The 20,910-nt window shown below is 42.9% G+C and overlaps 1 protein-coding gene across 1 annotated transcript in view; it reads right to left on the reverse strand.

Moving 5' to 3' along the window:
* Window positions 1-10,645: 10,645 nt before the first annotated feature.
* TRIP4 (thyroid hormone receptor interactor 4) overlaps window positions 10,646-20,910 on the reverse strand; it is a 53,962-nt gene continuing 43,697 nt past the window's right edge. The window contains exon 13 of the mRNA XM_040413766.1: window positions 10,646-10,894. Coding sequence (XP_040269700.1) covers window positions 10,791-10,894 — 104 coding nt within the window. The 3' untranslated portion in view covers window positions 10,646-10,790. The remainder of the gene's footprint in view (window positions 10,895-20,910) is intronic.

A 20,910-nucleotide genomic window follows, 5' to 3' on the forward strand; every position in this document is an offset into this window, starting at 1 on the left:
GGTATAACCTAGGCATCTCCTGTATATTATTATATGTATAATGTATCACTATATACAAGAAGATGTGTAACTTATACCAACTGTACATATATAATTATATACCAGACATACCCAGGTTATACCAGCATGGTCCATATCACTATATACAAGAAGATGTATAACATACCAGCTCTACATATATAAATTATATACAGGAGATGCCCAGGTTATACCAGCATGGTCCATATTACTATATACAAGATGTATAACTTATACCAGCTATACATATATAATTATATACAGGAGATGCCCAGGTTATACCAGCATGGTCCATATCACTATATACAAGAAGATGTATAACTTATACCAGCTATACATATATAATTATATACAGGAGATGCCCAGGTTATACCAGCATGGTCCATATTACTATATACAAGATAGAAACATAGAAACATAGAATGTGTCGGCAGATAAGAACCATTTGGCCCATCTAGTCTGCCCAATATACTGAATACTATGGATAGCCCCCGGCCCTATCTTATATGAAGGATGGCCTTATGCCTATCCCATGCATGCTTAAACCCCTTCACTGTATTTGCAGCTACCACTTCTGCAGGAAGGCTATTCCATGCATCCACTACTCTCTCAGTAAAGTAATACTTCCTTATATTACTTTTAAACCTTTGCCCCTCTAATTTAAAACTGTGTCCTCTTGTGGTAGTTTTTCTTCTTTTAAATATGCTCTCTTCCTTTACCGAGTTGATTCCCTTTATGTATTTAAAAGTTTCTATCATATCCCCTCTGTCTCTTCTTTCTTCCAAGCTATACATATTAAGGTCCTTTAACCTTTCCTGGTAAGTTTTATCCTGCAATCCATGTACTAGTTTAGTAGCTCTTCTCTGAACTCTCTCTAGAGTATCTATATCCTTCTGGAGATATGGCCTCCAGTACTGCGCACAATACTCCAAGTGAGGTCTCACCAGTGTTCTGTACAGCGGCATAAGCACTTCACTCTTTCTACTGCTTATACCTCTCCCTATACATCCAAGCATTCTGCTGGCATTTCGTGCTGCTCTATTACATTATCTTCCCACCTTTAAGTCTTCTGAAATAATTACTCCTAAATCCCTTTCCTCAGATACTGAGGTCAGGACTGTGTCAAATATTCTATATTCTGCCCTTGGGTTTTTACGCCCCAGGTGCATTATCTTGCACTTATCCACATTAAATTTCAGTTTCCAGAGTTCTGACCATTCTTCTAGTTTTCCTAAATCCTTTTCCATTTGGCGTTTCCCTCCAGGAACATCAACCCTGTTACATATCTTTGTGTCATCAGCAAAAAGACAAACCTTACCAGCGAGGCCTTTTGCAATATCACTTATGAAGATATTAAACAAAATCGGTCCCAGTACAGATCCCTGTGGAACCCCACTGGTAACATTACCTTGTTTTGAATGTTCTCCATTGACTACAACCCTCTGTTGTCTGTCACTCAGCCACTGCCTAATCCACTCAACAATATGGGAGTCCATGCTCAATGACTGCAGTTTATTGATAAGTCTTCTATGTGGGACAGTGTCAAAAGCCTTACTAAAATCTAGATATGCGATGTCTACTGCACCTCCACCGTCTATTATTTTATTCACCCAGTCAAAAAAATCTATAAGATTTGTTTGACATGATCTCCCTGAAGTAAACCCATGTTGTTTTTCATCTTGCAATCCATGGGATTTTAGATGTTCCACAATCCTATCCTTTAATAGGGTTTCCATTAATTTGCCTACTATTGATGTCAGACTCACTGGTCTATAGTTGCTCGATTCCTCCCTACTACCTTTCTTGTGAATGGGCACGACATTTGCCAATTTCCAATCTTCCGGGACGACTCCTGTTACTAATGATTGGTTAAATAAATCTGTTAACGGTTTTGCCAGCTCACCACTAAGCTCTTTTAATAATTTTGGGTGTATCTCATCAGGCCCCTGTGACTTATCTGTCTTCACCTTAGACAGCAAACTTAGAACATCTTCCTCTGTAAAGATACATGCATCAAACGATTTAATAGTCATTCTTTCTAGTGGAGGTCCTTCTCCTTTTTCTTTTGTAAAAACTGAACAGAAGTATTCATTAAGGCAGTCGGCTAGCCCTTTATTCTCTTCTGCATACCTTCCGTCCTTTGTTTTTAATTTAGTTATTCCTTGTTTTAATTTCCTTTTTTCATTTATATATCTGAAGAATGTCTTATCCCCTTTTTTCATAGACTGAGCTAGTTTTTCTTCTGCCTGCGCTTTAGAAGTTCTTATAACTTGCTTGGCCTCTCTCTGCCTAATCTTGTAGATTTCCTTATCTTCATTGCTCTGGGTTTTTTTATAATTACAAAATGCTAGCTTTTTATTTTTAATGATTTGGGCCACTTCTGCTGAGTACCACATTGGTCTCCTCGTTTTTTTGCTTTTACTGACGAGTCTAATGCAATTTTCTGTTGCCTTCAATAATGCACCTTTTAAGTAGTCCCATTTCTCCTGGACTCCATGTAATCCGTTCCAGTCTGATAAGGACTCATTTATGACTAATTTCATTTTTGAAAAGTCTGTTTTTCTAAAATCTAAAACTTTTGTTTTTGTGTGGTGGGACTCTTTCACAGTTCTTATATTAAACAACACTGACTGGTGATCACTAGATCCCAAGGTTTCGCCTACAATGACATCATATACCGAATCCCCGTTTGTGAATACCAAATCCAAAATGGCCTCCCTCCGGGTTGGCTCCTCAACCACTTGTTGTAGAGATAACCCCAGTAGGGAATTTAGAATATCTGTACTCCTGGTAGAACTTGCTATTTTGGTTTTCCAGTTTATATCTGGAAGATTGAAATCTCCCATAATGATAACTTCTCCTTTCATTGTCATTTTAGCTATTTCTTCAACTAGTAGATCATCTAGTTCTTTAACTTGACCAGGTGGTCTATATATCACACCTACACGAGTTACTGCATGGTTAGCAAACTGCAACGTAACCCAAACTGACTCTATGTTGGCCTCACCAACTTGTATTAGGTTAGATTTAATGCTATCTTTCACATACAGGGCCACTCCTCCTCCTTTCTTGCCTTCTCTGTCTCTTCTGTATAAAGAGTACCCTGGTATGGTTATGTCCCAGTCATTTCTTTCATTAAACCATGTCTCCGTAACAGCCACTAAATCTACATTCTCAGATGCCATTATTGACCCAAGTTCATTGATTTTTTTACCTAAACTGCGAGCATTTGTAGACAGGACTCTGAGCTTATCATTTCTTAACCTCTGTGCTTCTGACCTGTTCTGGCATTGTTTCGGGGGGCAATTGGACTCTTTTATTTTCACTCTTTTGCCCCCCCTTCCTAGTTTAAATACTCTTTCGCAAATTCTTGGAGCTGTTCACTAAGTACATTTGTTCCTTTGAGAGAAAGATGCAAACCATCTTTTTTGTACAGTTCCTTTCTATTCCAAGTAGAGCTATCATGAGAAACAAAGCCAAATCCTTGCTCTTGACACCATTTACCAAGCCATATGTTGAACTCCTTTATGCGCCTCTGCCTATCATTCTGAACATTATGCACAGGCAGAACTTCAGAAAATGAAATGGTGGATGCAAAATCCTGTACGTCATTACCAAGTGTGATAAAAGATTTTTTCACCTCTGACACTTCATTGCAAGCCAGGTCATTTGTCCCTAGATGGACAAGAACATCCACGTCCCCTTCCTGCTTTGCTTGCTTAACAATATTAATAATACGTCTTCTATCTCTTCTAGCAGTAGCCCCAGGGAGACATCTCACAAAACCATTTTCTTTAAGCTCCACACTTCTTATGATTGAATCACCCAGCAACAGCTGCATCCTTGTATAACTTATACCAGCTATACATATATAATTATATGCAGGGGATCCTTAGGTTATAAAAGTTGTACATATATAATTATATACAGCCTCAGCTCCTCTCTCTATCACATTGCAGCCACAGAGAGGTCGCAGAAGGCCCTACATTCTAGTTGGCCAATCACAGAGCAAGCCAGATCCTGCTTGTCCTCTCTTAATTGCCAAACATATATCCTCAGCCAGGGCAGTACTACTTGGTGTATCACAGGACAGCCATTGCTAAGTATACAGCAAGTTTGAAGTTGCAATCATCCTCTGGCTATGCAGAGCACTCCATAGGCAGCTGTAAGTATATAATGCAGAATATGTATGGAAAGCGTCTTACACTGCTGGTACTGTATTATACTCATGCTGTGGTTTTTCCAGGCAGAAAAACCCTTTGTAATCTGTAGAAGTGTTGAGCGCGAATATTGGCACTTCGAGAATTCGCGAATATTTAGAATATAGTGCTATATATTCGTAATGACTAATATTCGTTTTTTGTTTCTTTTAACACAATACACATCAGGTGATCATCCCTCTCTTCTTCTTTGTCATAGCTGAGCAACATCCCTAGCAACCAATAGGAAAGTTGCCTACCCCACGCCGGTATTTTGCGCGCATTACGCGAATAATACATTGCCGATTTTCGCAATCAAGAATATAATCGCAAATTCACGAATATTCTGCAAAATATCGCAAATTCGAATATTGCCCCTGCAGCTCATCGCTAATCTGTAGCTGATTACATAGGTCTTTCCATCTGGAAAAAACACATGAGTATAATACAGTATTTTTCTTTTTTTTTTCTAGGCAGAAATTGATCTGCCATGTGGATTTAGAAATCCTCATAAATTTCTGGTGTGTTTTTTTTTTTTTTGTCTGCAGATTTCACTATTTATCTATTAGTGGAGCCATTTTCTACAAGGACCTGACTGCTGAAGAGACTGGATTTTGGCCGCCACTCATCTGGTTACCGCCACTGTTGGCAAGTTCTTTTAAGAGGTCCAAGCTGTATAGCCTTACTAACAATATGTGTTAGGGTCCATTCACACGTCCGTGGTGTATTGCGGAAACGCAATACACCCGGCCGGCACCCCCCATAGAACTACCTATTCTTGTCTGCAATTGCGGACAAGAATAGGACATGTTCTATTTTTTTTGAGGGGCCGCGCTCGGGAAATGCGGATGCGGAGAACACATAGTGGGCTCTCCGCATCCATTCCTGCCCTATTGAGAATGAATGGGTCCGCACCCGTTCCCGATATTGTTGAACGAATGCGGACGTGTGAATGGACCCTTATGGAAAGTAGATGATGGAGGTTGTATTGAAATATTCCTCACATAGTTGTAGACACTGCACAGGCACTTTACTGATATCTGTGTAGAATCAGAGTATCTGTATAATGTAGTATCTTACATGGTGTAGTATTGAACTATTGTGCGCCACTATCCTCCTTTTTGGGGTTCCTCAAGTGGCCACCCTAATTCATCCTAAGACTGCACAGAAGTCAAAATGATGTAATGTCGGACTGTTTTTCTTTTGTATGTTCTCCTGACGGCCAATATTAATTTCAGAGGCAGTTCACACAACGTGTAGTTTGTAGATCGGTAATCTGCATCAACATCAAAAATATCCAAATCAAAATTTCCATTGAGAAAATGAGAATCCATTTTTCTCCTAATATACTCTGAGGTCTTGAATGGAGGAATATCTTACAAATAGATGTACAATACCACCAAATAAAGCTGGTGTATGCTGCTGCGCATTGACGTGCGCATCACTAAACAGGTTTTTACAGACAAGTCACTCTTAGGAGGTTTAGTTGTGTCTGCGTCTGTGAACAGATGTCTCTGACATATGGTGTCATACACTGCCAAGAAGTGAAGGCCGCTCTTACATAGTCTACTAGCGACGCTTATTTGTTCCCCTAGTCTATAAAATCTGCCTCCATTGTGCTAGTACATTCACATACTCTGCCTTATGCTGCTAAACCGGCCACCTTGTTTAAGATAACTCTATAAGCGACTACTGAATTTTATATTCTGATTTTAGTAGGAATATACAGACCTCTTATAATGCTAGTGCTTCACATTACTGATGAATGGTGGGAGATGAGCTGGAGGCCAGACAGGGTTCTTTGTGGCAACCCCATATCATCAATAAAGTCTAATCAAGGTTTTGGTTCAAAGAAAGTTTTTTTTTTTTTCCTCTGGACATTTGGGGTACCAGAGCCTGGGCCCACCAAAGGATCCTCTAGTACTCTGGTGGGGTCAGACAGGGTGCTTGTTAAGGCGGATTTAGCACTACAGACATCATATAGAGTTCTGACTTCTTATTCATTGTAACTCATATTTAAAAAATGTATCTGAGTTTTTAACATTCTATACTGGGGGGGGGGGGGGGGGGGGTTCTTTTTCAGAAACAAAAACAGCACCAGGAATTACACATTTAGCAGTTTTTGAACTAAAAAAATCTGCATTATTTTGTGATAACTTTTTTTTATTTTTATAGAAAAGCAGTTTCTTGCACTTTCCTATATCCATTTTACCAATCCGGAAAAAAATAGAACATGTCCTTTTCTTGTCCATTTTGCGGACAAAAATAGGCATTTTAAGTATAGGATGGGATGGACACGGCCGGTATCCGTGTTTTGTTGATCCACAATTTACAGACCGCAAACTGCATACATCAGTGTGCATGAGGGTTTATCCTCCTAAGGCTACTTTCACACTCGCGTTTTGCCATGGGCAGATCCGTTCAGATATTACAACCGTCTGCATCCGTTCAGAACGGATCAGTTTCTATTATCTTTAAAATAGCTAAGACGGATTCGTCTTGAACACCATTGAAAGGAGGACGGATCCATTTTCTATTGTGCCAGATTGTGTCAGTTTGGCTCAATTTCAGACGGACACTTTTTGGTTTCCACCTCTAGAGCGGAATGGAGACGGAACGGAGGCAAACTGATGCATTCTGAGCGGATCCTTTTCCATTCAGAATGTATTAGGGCAAAACTGATCCGTTTTGGACCGCTTGTGAGAGCCGAGAACGGATCTCACAAACGGAAAGCCAAAACGCCATTGTGAAAGTAGCCTTACTTTATGGTTCCTTTTTTGAGGTGAGGAGGCTTTTGGACGCCTTCATTGTTTACATGTCCCACTCTTTCGAGTAGGCTCCCATAAGTTGTAGTCACTTACCAGTATGTGCTACCACCACTTCTTTAAGCCACATTCACATGACTGTATTTGTGCTCCACAACCAATCCACATTTTTGCGGATCAGATGCATTTCAATGGTCAATGAGGCCACAAAAAATACGGACAGCAGACTGCGTGCTGTCCGCATCCGTATGTCTGTTCCAAAGCAGTACAAAAAAGAAAGATAGACAAGAATAGAACATATTCTGTTTTGCAGACAATAATAAGCATTGTTACAATGGGTCCGCAAAAAAAGTGGATGCAACACGGACTTCATCCAAAGTTTGTGCTACCACGGCCCCATTCACACAACCGTATTTTTGCGGATCAGATACAGACCCATTAATTAAAAAAAATACGGTCAGCCCACCGTGGGCTGTCCGCATTCATAGGTTACACAGCTCTGCAAAAAAGAAAGAACATGTCCTATTCTTGTCCATTTTGGGGGACAAGAATAGTACTTGTTACAATGGGTCCGCAAAAAAACGGAAGCAACACAGATGTCATCTGTAGTTTTTGCAGAATCGCGTTATGCAGACAGCAAAATACAAATGTCATGTGAATGCACGCTTAGTATTATGAATATCACCAGTCACCTAAGGTGCTGTAACACACGTTGCTAAGCAACAGCTAAGTATATCCAAATCTTAACAAGCAGTGCAGGAGAATCTTTATAAGCGTAAATTCACACATATAAGATTTATTGCAGATTATTGTAATAGTCCTATTCATCCAGTCCTATTCATTGGGACTTAAAGGGGTTGTCGGTGGGGGTCCGACACCCAGCACCCCCTGCTGATCAGTTGTTTGAAGAGGAGGTGGTGCTCTATGTGAGCGCTGCTTCCTGTTCATTACACTGTCCGTCATCTCAGAAATTACAATGACAAGTACTCGCTCCATTCACTTTAATGCAGTGAGTGCTTGGAATTACGCTATGCCGTTGATAGCGTGTAATGATCAGAAAGCAGTGCTCGCATGTAGCGTCGCCTCCTCTTCAAAAAGCTAATCAGCAGAGGTGCCGGGTGTCAGACCACCACCGATCTGATATTGATGATCTATCCTGCCCTTGTCTGAAACTGACAGAACTGACTGGCCTACGTTGGGGTAAAGCCAAATTGGGTGGCAGTGGAGCGACCATGATGGAGTAAAAAAAACCACAGTAGCCAACACAGACTTTAAACTGAATGTTAATTGGCTGCAAGCCAATATGCAAGCACAGCCACTGCTGCCGGATTGCAGGGCGGCTGTAACTCCTGGATGCGAGCAGTGTATAATGTGATAGAAAAGATAAATTAAGCCAGCAACGGAGGCAATATGGACAATCACAATACATTAGTAAGTGCCTTGTATTAACTTTATCTACGTAATAAATGCCATTTGCTGAAGAGACACAACCAGGGTTGCCAACCAGAATTATTCCTTTCATGGATAGCCAACATTTTTTATGGACAAATTGTAAAACTATGATGAATGATAAAGTTTATAAGTAATCCATGTCTATAGCTCAGTATACTGATGAGAACTCATTACCAGCATTTCCTGTGAGCTGTAAAATGGTGATAATTATCACCAAAATAATCTAATCAAGTACCATCCAAGTAATTCTAAGACTGTTTTCTCATAACACATCATACTTCATATCAGTGGTGAATTTGAGTTAATAGGTTTCACCTTTATGTATAAAAAAAAATCCCCAAATTTACAGAAAAATGATTCCTTGCAATATAGTTAACATTCTGCATAAGCCTACTTTATGTTGGCATCATTTTGTAAATTTCATTAGATTTTTTTAGGATGTTAGAAGGCTTAGAATTTTGGAAGCAATTTTTAAAATTTTCAAAACCATGTTTTCAAGGACCAATTCAGTTCTGAAATGACTTCAAGGGGCTTACATCATAGAAACCACAAAAGAATTACCGCATATTAGAAACTATACCCCTCAAACTATTCAAAACTGATTTTGCAAACTTTGTTAACCCTTTAGGTGTTTCACAGGAATTAAGGCAAAATGGAGGTGAAATGTAAAAATATCCTTTTTATGGTGTGCAGATTTTCCATTTTAATAATTTTTTTTCCTGTCATGCAACAAGGGTTAACAGCAAAACAAACCTCAATATTTATTACTTTGATTCTGTAGTTTACAGAAACACCCCATATGTGGTCGTAAATTCACACGGCAGGGCTCAGAAGGAAAAGAGCGCAATATTGTTTTTGGAGGGCAGATTTTGCTGGAATGGTTTTCAGGTGCCATGTCAAATTTGAAGAGACGGAGGTACCCCTAGAAAGGAAACCCCAAAAAGTGACCCCATTTTGGAAACTACACCCCTCAAGGTATTGATCGAGTGAAGTGAATGCTTTGACCCAAGAAGTGTTTAATAGAATTTTGAAACACCTGGCTGTGAAAATGAAAAATTACATTTTATTTCCAATAAAATGTTGCTTTAACCCCATACGGCAACACCCCATATCTGGTCATAAACTACTGTTTGGGGACACGGCAGCGTTCACGGCATTGGAATTTGCTAAAATTGTTTTTAGGGACCATAACATTTTTATTTTTTGTTGACTGAGCTGTGTAAGGGCTTGTTTGTTGCAGGACTAGCTGTAATTATTATTTTTTGTACTATTTTGGAGTACAAATGACTCGCTTTTTATACCATATTTTAAAAGGTGAGGTGGGCAAAAATTGCAATTCTGTCAGTGATTTTTTTTTTATTTGGTTCTATGACATTTCTAGTTGCTATTACAACCTCATTTTAATCCGCCCAGTGACAGCAAATCAGTTGTTAGCACTTTTGTGCTCTGTATAAAGTGTCTCAGAGTCAGGGCCCATTTACACATGCTGGGACATAGGGCTACAAGGTATGTTCCAGATCACTGCCCACATGTGAGCTGCTTTTACATGCAGCAATAAACCCCATTGTATGGGGATTAACAATCACTACTGTGATCGTTCATCCCTATAGAGATGTTTTGTCTGCAGCATATCCCTGCTTACAACCAAATACCAGGAACAAGCATTCACAGGAACGTAGTCATGATCCTCAGTCCATGTGAAAGGGCCTTTAACAACTCCATCAAGCAATATGAAAAGAAATACCAGTGCCAAATGTGACTGAGCAACAGACAAAACGACACAAAGGTGATTACTGGGAAAAACCTTTTAGGGTCACTTTAAAGGGGTTATCCAACCCCTATAATGACCCCCCTAATGAACGAGCCCCTCATATAGATTATACATCTGCATAGCATCACCTGCGATGCTAGGGAGGCTTGTCCCCGTTGCTACACACACACACCCCCCCCCCACCGGATGTTTTGATCCATGCAGCGGCCGTGCGGGGATCAGGAGCGATGCGGGTGCAATGTTAGCATAATGTATACGAGGGGCCCGCGCATTAGAGCGGGTCATTATAGGGGTTAAATAACTCCTTTAAGGCATCTCTAGATGTTTTGACAATACCTGCTAAAAATGTATGTGGTCTTAACTTCAGCTAATAAATGTGTCATAGCCAAAAGCAGATGTCCTAAGAATGTTATACATAAAAGTAAACACCATAAACCAGACTCTGTGGACTCATCTTTGCCAGTTTACTAAAATAAATAGACCTTTATAATCACATTTTTGGAATGTGTTCACAAATCCAAAATCAAATTTTAGAGTGAATGATAAGGAAACTACATTCTGTAAAGGCAAATTATTGCGAAGGCTTCATCTGCAGAATGCTGAGCCACTCTCCGCAGCTTGTCCTGTTCTCCCTTTGCTGAACATAACTCCTTTCTTGGCACCTTGGTGAATCTTAGAATCCAGTTTCCCTGTGAAGAAAAAAAAACGTAGTATGAAAACACATCAAAAATGTATGTACCTTACATATGCATTGTGTTTCAAAGAACAATAGGCTGTATTTAGTAATATATGCGTATCTAGATTTTGGTGTGATTTGCGCTAAAATGTGGTGTAATTTGGTGCATACAAGTTTACAGTTTCTGTACCTAGCCTGACATGCTTAATGGAAGAGAGGCATGGCATTGTGTAAAAAGGGGTGTGGTCTGATATTGTCACCTCCAGTTCTGTGAGAAGGTCTGGCAGACGTTCTTCTCTACCTCTTGTATGATGTTCTTTGTTTTGGTTTCACTTTCTCATCTCCTTTCCTTCTGCCAGGTGTCACTTATTTATCGTTCAATATATCTTTATTGAGGATTTTTTCATTTATCCAGAAAAGTCAAAGATATAATATACAAAAAATCAGTGCAGGTGTCACTTATTTAGACTAATAGTCTTCCTTTATATTCCCTCCCATACTGCCTCGCTTTGCGGTTTATACTACTTCCTGGATGAAGTGTTCACTGCTGGAGGCTGCTTCTGCTGTTTGCTCAGATAAATCCTTTACTTTATTGTGTTTCCTTGCTGGCTTGATTCTAGGTGACCCTGACTCCGTCCGTATTAAGTGCAGCCGGTGGTCGTGTCCCCTCACTATTATAGGGTTTTCATGTGTCACACAGACTTAGGTACGTGGGCATGCAATCGTCTACCATCGAGACCCTTGCATGGGCATAGCAGTCAGTGAGAGCTCTTAGGTTTTTATAGGGCTCACCTATAAGCGCCTTAGTTTGGGATCAAGCCAGTCGCTCGTTTATTCATAAGTTCCAGCTATCTGCAAACTTCACCCGTGACATTATAAACCGCCATAACAGTCTTAAGCATGGATCCGGTTTCAGCCTTGATTGAACGCATGGGATCACAGTAGTACCATCATTCTAAAATATAACTTTTAATATTAGCGTATAAAAAGACAAAACACCCTTATAATTATTAAGTAATCTCCGGCGTCTGACGTCAGACGCTATTCGGGCATTTACATCAGTTACGTCTCCGGCGTCTGACGTCAGACGCGACCTGGGCATTCACATCAGGTGATCCTATCACGTGACGCCCTACCCGGAAATAGCAATGCTTTAAGAGGCAGCAACGCCGGTAAGATCGCGCCGCCTATTTGCCGGACATAACCAGAATCTGGGGCCCGAGACGCCGCTATCAATTTCGGCATCCACACCCCCGCGACATCACCACTGGGCCACGCAATTAGCCATGCACGGGCACGCAAGTATCGCCCTAAACTATATCTTATCAGTCAATACTGACCATGGTTGCTGCATGTGATTGATGTTAGTGCATATGGGCTAATCGAATGATCATTAAACCACCCACACTATTGGGGGGGTGGTATTGCTACATTCAGCATACTCCATTGACTTAACCTGTGGTTTGTTTTACACCTATTGGGTAGAATCTGACTATCCTCTTAGGTGCTGGTGATATACCTCGAATATATTAATTGGTATATATAAGATGGGCCGATATTTACTGCACTAGACACATGAATGGTTCTGGATCATTCTATATTTAGTTAATGTTTTCTGGTACAGTAACTACGTTGATTTTTTCATCTAGGGATTGACTAGTATTGTGCACTATCGGTATTTTTTCTCCATATGTGCCCATACCTCTCCAACTATCATAAAAGAGAGAAAAATACTATCTGACTCAATCTGGATGTTTATAGAAATATTCGTATTATTTAGGTGATTATCTTTGGTGATAGGCACTCTTTTGCCATGTATGTCCCCTGATGAGCCTGACACCAACCAGGCGAAACGCGTAGGGACCTTATTGGACAATTGATTTTATTGTATTTCACATATATTTGTATGGTTCTGTCTGTATATCCACATTGGGCATTTCACTATAATCACTTTATTATTTTTTTCTATTGTGTAGATTAGCTCTGGCAATCCTTCAGGGTCCCCCCCCCCCCCTGGAATAGGTATCCACTCCTTGCTAGGGGTTAACCAGGGACACCAGGAGGTACGAGAAACGGGATCGCCCCTATCGGGGCGGCTATTCCGTATCTAGGCAGGGCTCTACTAACATCAGGGTTAGAACTAGGGATATTTTCCCATTAGGCCCCATTAACATCAACTAATCATACTGCAGATACTCTGCACTAGGGACCTCCATCTGACCCCAGAGTCTACTATTCTATTTTTCTTTTGTATTTTTCTCATTACTTAATAATTATAAGGGTGTTTTGTCTTTTTATACGCTAATATTAAAAGTTATATTTTAGAATGATGGTACTACTGTGATCCCTTGTTCTTTTGACCACATTCTACCATACGATTCCTTGAACAGGAATATGTTCAATCTGTGATAAATTTTGATTGAACGCATGCAAGGTCTTTCGCTGGAGGTAGCAGATCTCCGTAAAACTGTGTCTCAGTTTCAGGAGACCGGTTCTGCTGACGTTCATGGAGTTTGTTCCGAGCCTAAGATCTCGCTTCCGGATACCTTCTCCGGGGGTAGTGAGAATTTTGTTCGCTTTAGAGAGGCTTGCAAACTCCATTTTCGCCTACTTCCCCATCCCTCTGGTGATAAGGAGCAGAGGGTGGGGATCATCATCTCGCTGCTCAGGGATAACACTCAGTCTTGGGCCTTTTCGCTGCCGGAGGGGGCACGGCCCCTCCGATCGGTGGATGAATTTTTTGTAGCCCTGGGGCAGATATATGATGACCCGGATCGTATTGCTCTGGCTGAATCTAAACTGCGTCTTATGCCAGGGTAAACAGTCTGCAGAGATGTATTGTTCTGAATTTCGGAGATGGGCAGCTGATACTGGTTGGAATGATGCTGCACTCCGAAGTCAATTTCGCCATGGTCTTTCAGAAATATTGAAAGATGCATTCGCTTTTCATGAGAGACCAGCGTCGTTAGAATCTGCCATGTCTCTAGCTGTTCGTATTGACAGGCGTCTTAGAGAGAGAGCGGAGACTACTCTTTCCTGTCATATTCAGCCCAAGGACAGTGGGGCCGTCTCATTCAGTGCGCAGGGGTCTCGGTCTGTCTCAATCCCCTCTGAGGAGGAGGCCATGCAGCGGGGTTTGCTTGCTTCTCATAGTAGAGGAGGGTTTGTTTCTGTTGTGGGGGTATAAATCATTTAGCTAATGTTTGCACCTCTAGGAGATTCATGAAGTTTTCTGAGGGTAATAAAAAAAACAAAAAAAACCCTCTAAAACCTTTCCATGCATGGCCCGGCAGGAAGTACGTCAGGTGACGACTTCCGGGTCTCGCGCCGGTCATTTCTTTTAATTATAGATATAACTAACTAGGTAGCGGTGCCCTAGTAGGAGTATTGTATTAATATATTTATATAATATATGCATAAGGACTAAGAATTCCAAAGGGATAAAGGGAAAAAATTTGGTATAGGGGCGAAACTATCGGTGGGGCAGAGCCTAAGGGGGAAGGTGGAGCTCTTCCTCTTTCTTAGCAGAGAGCTATTGCTGCGCTTCTGTGGCTATTTCTAAAACTTGCTTAAGTTTTTTTCTTCCAGATGGAGTCTCCTAATGACGATCAGCGCGGGAAAGCTTCCCACAAGCAGACACCTAACCTGCGCCTCTTGCGAGATGCCAATGCCAGACTCCTATGAGTATAATAGGTGTCCGCTGTGTCGTCCTCCTCAGTCTCAGCCCACCATAAGCGACATGTTTGGCTGGATGAAAGACTTCATGGGTAACTCCATTTCCGAAATCAAAAGTGCCCTCTCTTCCAAGAGAGCAAGAATATCTTCACCGGGTCCGGTGCCTATGGCGGAAGACGCCATCTCCGTGGACGACTGCTCCTCCTCCTCCGATGATGAAGACTCGTTGTACTTGTTTCCAGCCGAAAAAACCCAAAGGCTTTTGCGCTCCATCCGGTCAAGGGATCATGATGTCGAGCAAGGGGAAGCTCCGCCGTCCACCTCTAGGGGGCTAAGGACCTTCAAAGTGGACGAGAACCTTAAGAGATTGATGCTAACCGAGTGGAAGCACCCGGAAAAGGGTCCAATCCTCAACAAGAGGTTCAAACTAATGTTTCCCCTCCATGAGTCGGAGTCAGACCTTTGGGTACCGCCTCCGAAGGTCGACATAGAGATTTCCAAATTGTCTAAAAGAACCCTAGTCCTGTCAGATGACTGTAGTAACATCCAGGACCCGTTAGATCGGAGGGCTGAATGCACCTTAAGGCGCAATTACTCCGCGGCGGCAGCCTCCGCTTCGGTGGCTGTTGCCTCCTCCGAGGCCACGGACTTTGGATTCAGTATGACCTAGAGGCTGGGGTGGCCAGAACGGACATTCTAAATCCATTCAAAACCCTTCTGCTGGGAGCAGACTTTTTATGCGACGCTTCGGCGCAACATTTAAAGCTTGCTGCGAAAGGTATGGCGCTTTCTTCTGCCAGCCGTGGGCCCCTCTGTGTCACTACCAGAGCTTTGGGACGTTCTCACAGCTCTGTTTCTCCTCCCCTGTGATGATGTCACTACTAGAGCTGGGAGGAGTTCTCACTGCTCTGTTTACTTTTGGTTTCCTTCCTCCCAGCTGTTCCTCATGCGTTTGATTTCCCTCTCTTTATATCACCCCTCCTCCTATTGTAGGGCGTGGATTATAGTTCTCATTTCAGTTGTAGCTCTTGCTTTAGTATCTTCACTTGTAGCTATCAGTTCACTGGACCTGTGTTCTGCTGCAGCAAGCACTCCGGATATTGCCAGCTGTCCTTGGATCCGTCTTCTCTGCGGCTGCAACACCTTCAGCTAAGTGTACAGACATTGTTGTGTACCTGATTATTTTCTGACTGGATCTGAGGTGGCCACGGTTCACTCCATATACTGAGTAGGGCACCGGTGGCCGTGCCCCTTCCACTATTGTAGGGGTTACAGTGGTCATCAGTCTTAGGCACGTGGGCATGCCTCGTTCTGCCATTTGGATCCGGGCATGTGCTTTAGCAGAATAGGGAGAGCTTTGAGGGTCTGACAGGGGTCACCCTTTATCCTCCCTAGTTTGGGTCCGGTTTTAGCTCTTTTACTGTGTATACTATTGTTGCTCACATACAGCCGTGACATTCTGGCTGCGCCCTTGGATCGCTGACAACGCCTCCAAGTTTAATTTATGCGGCCTGCCCTATGAGCCTGGGAGGCTATTTGGTTCCGAGCTGTACAGGCTCATGGAGAGCCTGGCAGACAAAAAAGGGAAAAAATCTCCCTCAACAGTCCTTTCGGGGCCACAGTAGGTCCGGGACCCCAGGGCCTCTCTAGTTCCCAGAGACGTCAGGGGTCCTCCAGACGTGGTCGCGGTCGGGGCAAAGATCGCAGAGCGGACCTATGACTCTCCCGCTTACCTTCCCCTCCGTGCGACGCACAACTTCTAAGTTCTCCTCCAGTCGGAGGTCGTCTACGTTTATTTTCAGCAAGTCTGGCTGCAAGAAATTCCGGACCAGTGGGTCCTAAATATAATTTTGTCCGGCTACACAATAGATTTCGTGTCTCCCCCTCAGGAGAAGTTTGTGTTAACTCGGACTCTACCTCAAATCAAACAGAAGATCCTGGAGGACGCGGTCCTCCTTTACCTTCACAAAAGAGCCCTAGAGGAGGTTCCCTCCCACGAACGAGGGTGGGGGGTGTATTCCCCCATTTTTCTAGTCCCAAAGCCTTCTGGAGACTGGTGCATGATAATAGATCTGCGCTACCTAAATCGCTTCATAAAGCAGAAGCGCTTCAGAATGGAGACCATCCGCTCCTTGATCAACATCCTAAACCCCGGAGACTTCATGGTCACCATAGATCTAAAGGACGCCTATCTTCATGTCCCTATTCATCCAACTCACCGAAAGTTCCTAAGAGTTGCGGTCTTCATAAAGGGTGTGGTAAAGCATTACCAGTTTTGCTGTTCTACCCTTTGGCATCTCTTCCGCTCCCCACACCTTTACCAAGGTTGTGGCTCCGGTTGTTGCCAAGCTCAGGCTTCAAGGGCTAGAAATTGTGCCATATCTAGAAGACTGGCTACTAAAAGCCGCTTCTCTAGACATTCTTCAAATCCATCTTCACCTGGCTCTCCAGACACTCCAGCGCTTAGGCTGGCTGATAAATTGGGAGAAGTCCCAGATCCTGCTTTCCACCTCCAGGGTATTCCTGGGATTTATAGTGGATTCTCAAAGAATGACGCTTTCTCTCTCTCCGGAAAGGAAAGATAGAGTCATAAGAGCCGCACAGTTCCTCATGACACCTCGACGAGTGTCCATCAGAACACTTATGAAGATGTTGGGCCACATGTCAGCATCTGCGGAAGCAGTTACTTGGGCCTTTTGGCACCTTCGTCCACTTCAAGAAGAAGTGTTAGCAGTCTGGAACCACAACCCCAAGGGGTTGGACAAGACTCACTCCCTGTCTGTCAAAGTCCGGTCCTCACTCAAATGGTGGAGGAACCTATCAGATGGGAGGTCCTTGATTCAACCTCATTGGATCACGTTGACCACAGACGCCTCCCTTCTAGGTTGGGGAGCCCATCTGGAAGACAGTCCAGTACAGGGTACCTGGACTCCACAGGAGAGGCTTCTCTTGTCCAATATGAGAGAACTAAGAGCCGTACGTCTAGCTCTTTATCATTTTGCTCCTCTCATCCGCGGGAAGGCGGTGAGAGTCCGTTCGGACAGCACGACTGTCGTTGCTTATATCAACAGACAGGGAGGTACGAGGTCTCGACCTCTTCTCCAAGAAGTTGGTCTAATTCTCTCTTGGGCAGAGCTCAGTCTATCCCACCTTTGCGCGGTTCACATCAGGGGAGATCTCAACATAGTTACGGATGGCTCAGTCGGGGTCTGCCAGTTCCAGGCGAATGGTCACTGAACAGGGACATCTTCACCCAGATCACTCTACGTTGGGGCACTCCAGAGATCGACTTGATGGTGACCCGGTTGAACGTTCTGCTCCCTCTACAAGGAGGACAACCCTGTGGCGATAGATGCCCTGTCCATACCATGGAAGTTCAGGCTGGCATACATATTCCCTCCACTTTCCACGATACCAAGGGTATTGAGGAAAATCAAACAAGACCAGACCCCGGTCATTTTAATAATACCATTCTGGCCGAAGAGGTCTTGATTCACCCAGCTCATGAAGATGGAGACTTCCCCTAATGCAGGACCTAGTGTATCAGGACACAGGTCCCTGCCTAGATCTGAGGAAACTCAATCTGACAGCCTGGAGATTGACAGGTCCCTACTAGAAGCTAGAGGGCTTTCTGCGGAGGTCTTTAGAACTATTTCACACTCCCGTGCGGAGTCTACAAACAAGGCGTACTCAAGAATTCACAAGATCTTTCTTCAGTGGTGTGCTGTTAAAGAGGTAGTACCCTCAGAACCTCCTCTTTCAGCTATTTTACAATTCCTGCAGGACGGCCTGGACAAGGGTCTAAGCCCGTCTACTCTCAGAATCCCTACCAGTGCTCTTTCTGCCTTTCTAGGTAGACCATTATCTCAAGACCCCCTACTCAGGAGGTTTCTCAAGGGAGCCGAAAGATTAAAACCTAGAATCCTGAGACCTATCCCTGGTTGGGATTTATCAGTTGTTCTAAAGGGGCTATCCTCTCCCCCCTTTGAACCCCTGGAGAATGTAGACCTTAGATTCCTATCTTTAAAGGTCACATTCCTACTGGCCATAACATCAGCCAAAAGGATTGGCGATTTACAGGCCTTGGCGGCCGCTGAGCCTTATACCCTCTTTCTCCATGACTGTGTCCTGTTGAGATTTTTACCGACCTTTGCTCCTAAAGTTCCATCATTCGGTAACCGAAATCAGACCATCTCCTTGCCGGTCCTATGTCCCACTCCGTCATCTCCTGAAGAGGAAGCCCTTCACTCCTTGGACATTTCCAGGAATCTCAAAATCTACCTGAACAGGACTGAGGACTTTAGAAAATCAGAGCACCTGCTGCTCTCCTTCTCGGGAAAAAACAAAGGTCTAAAGGCCTCCAAACCCTTTCTGAGTAGATGGGTAAGAGAGGCAATCGGGAAGCTTTTCTAGCCATGGGGTTGGCTCCTCCATCCTTTGTCACCGCCCACTCCACGAGGGCAATATCGACTTCCTTTGCGGAAAGAGGTTTAGTTCCGCTAGAACAGATTTGTGCTGCGGCTTCTTGGAGCTCCCACAGCACTTTCATTAAACACTATCGCCTAGACTATAGGCGCTCTGAGGGGGTGGCATTCGGACGCACCATTCTGTCTGCCGCCCTCTCATAATAAAAAAATAAAAAAAGGGGTATATTTGAGTACCTAGTAGATGGGACCCTCCCAATTTGTCCGTGTTACTTGCTAGGTCCCCACTTGTGCTGCTGGTTAGGACGTAAGGGAAGCGTTAATTTTAACGTAAATTTGTTTTCCCTTAGTCCTAACAGCAGCACACAAATTTCCCACCCTTGTTTTGGTTCCTACTTGATAATAAAGCACTGTGAAGTGGGCAGTCTGCCCTTTATAGGGGTGGGTTTTACTAATTATTTAATTAGTGCTTGGTAGGGAATTTAATGTCAACAAAAATTCCACCTGTCCTACCAGTTTCACAGGGGAGAACTCCCCACTTGTGCTGCTGTTAGGACTAAGGGAAAACAAATTTACGTTAAAATTAACGCTTCCTTCACTATGGCACTATTTAGGAGTGAGGAGGGGGAGGATTTATCTTGGTCGATTTAATAATCTGCAGTTTACAGCTTCCCATGGTGGCAATACAGCTTTCCCGGGACCCTGAAAGGCAAATCTGCCTAGCTATGGCACTAATTAGGAGTGGGATTTATCTTGGTAGATGTATTATTTGTAGTCTATTACAGCTCCACATTGTTGTAACCCAGCCCCAGTTTTCCTTGGATCTTCAAAGGCAGATCTGCCTAATTATGGCACTATTTAGGAGTGAGGAGGGAAATTTATCATGGTAGATTTAGTATTCTGCAGTTTATTACAGCTCCACATGTTGGTAACCCAGCTTTCCCAGGATCCTGAAAGGCAAATTTGCCTCACTATGGGACTATTTAGGATTGAGGAAAAAGGATTTATTTAGGTAGACTTATTATTTAACAGTCCCTACTACAGGTCCATATAATTTATTTTACTTACTTATATAGCACCAATATATTCCACAGTGATTTACAGCCATTATCATTATTCATTTTTATACCCAGTTTTCCTGGGTCCCTGAATGACAAATCTGTCTAGCTATGCTACAGCATGGAGGATTTGTCATTAGCATTTTTACTCAGCTTTTTCAGGCTCTTGACTTTCCCAATTCATAAATAGGCAGACCTGCCATTCTGCAATCTGGGAAAGCTGGGCACTAATGTCTGTGGGGAGATGGTGGGGGAATATTGGTTATGTAAAATACACACAATGCCACCCTTATATATTTCGTGAATCTATCATATGACAACAGGGCAACATAATCTGTTGTTACCAATTCGGCTGCATAGTGTTGTCGCCCAGATTTTCCAGGACCCCGAGAGGCAAGCTGGTCTAGCTATATGAAGGGATTTATCACTACAGCTGGGTAACAACTCTGCAGAGATATAATGGAGGCACCTCTTGGCAACATTCTGTGTACACTACATCCATAAATATAATATCAGGACAACGTGAGTATATACATATATGTAGTTTAATCTCCAGCATACCTCCACATTCTACTCAGCTTTTCAAAGCTGCCTTCTTTTCCTAAACCTCCTGACTCACGTGTAATGGCATCAGAAGAGGGAGGAGGAGAAGTCATGGCTGCAGCCTGAGAGAACAATACACTACTATTCTATTGTTTTTTTCATAATCTGCAATAGTGATATCTCACAAAACAACCTCAAATAACAAAGACACATACACACATAAGGAGATTATATTACAATTTGTTGGTTGTACTTTTTTGTTTGTTTAGATTCTGGGTTTAGTTTCCCTTTAATTTGCATCCCCTTTCCTACAACGTCCTTTTGCTATA

Source organism: Bufo bufo, chromosome 1, assembly GCF_905171765.1.
Source record: "Bufo bufo chromosome 1, aBufBuf1.1, whole genome shotgun sequence".
Taxonomy (NCBI): domain Eukaryota; kingdom Metazoa; phylum Chordata; class Amphibia; order Anura; family Bufonidae; genus Bufo; species Bufo bufo.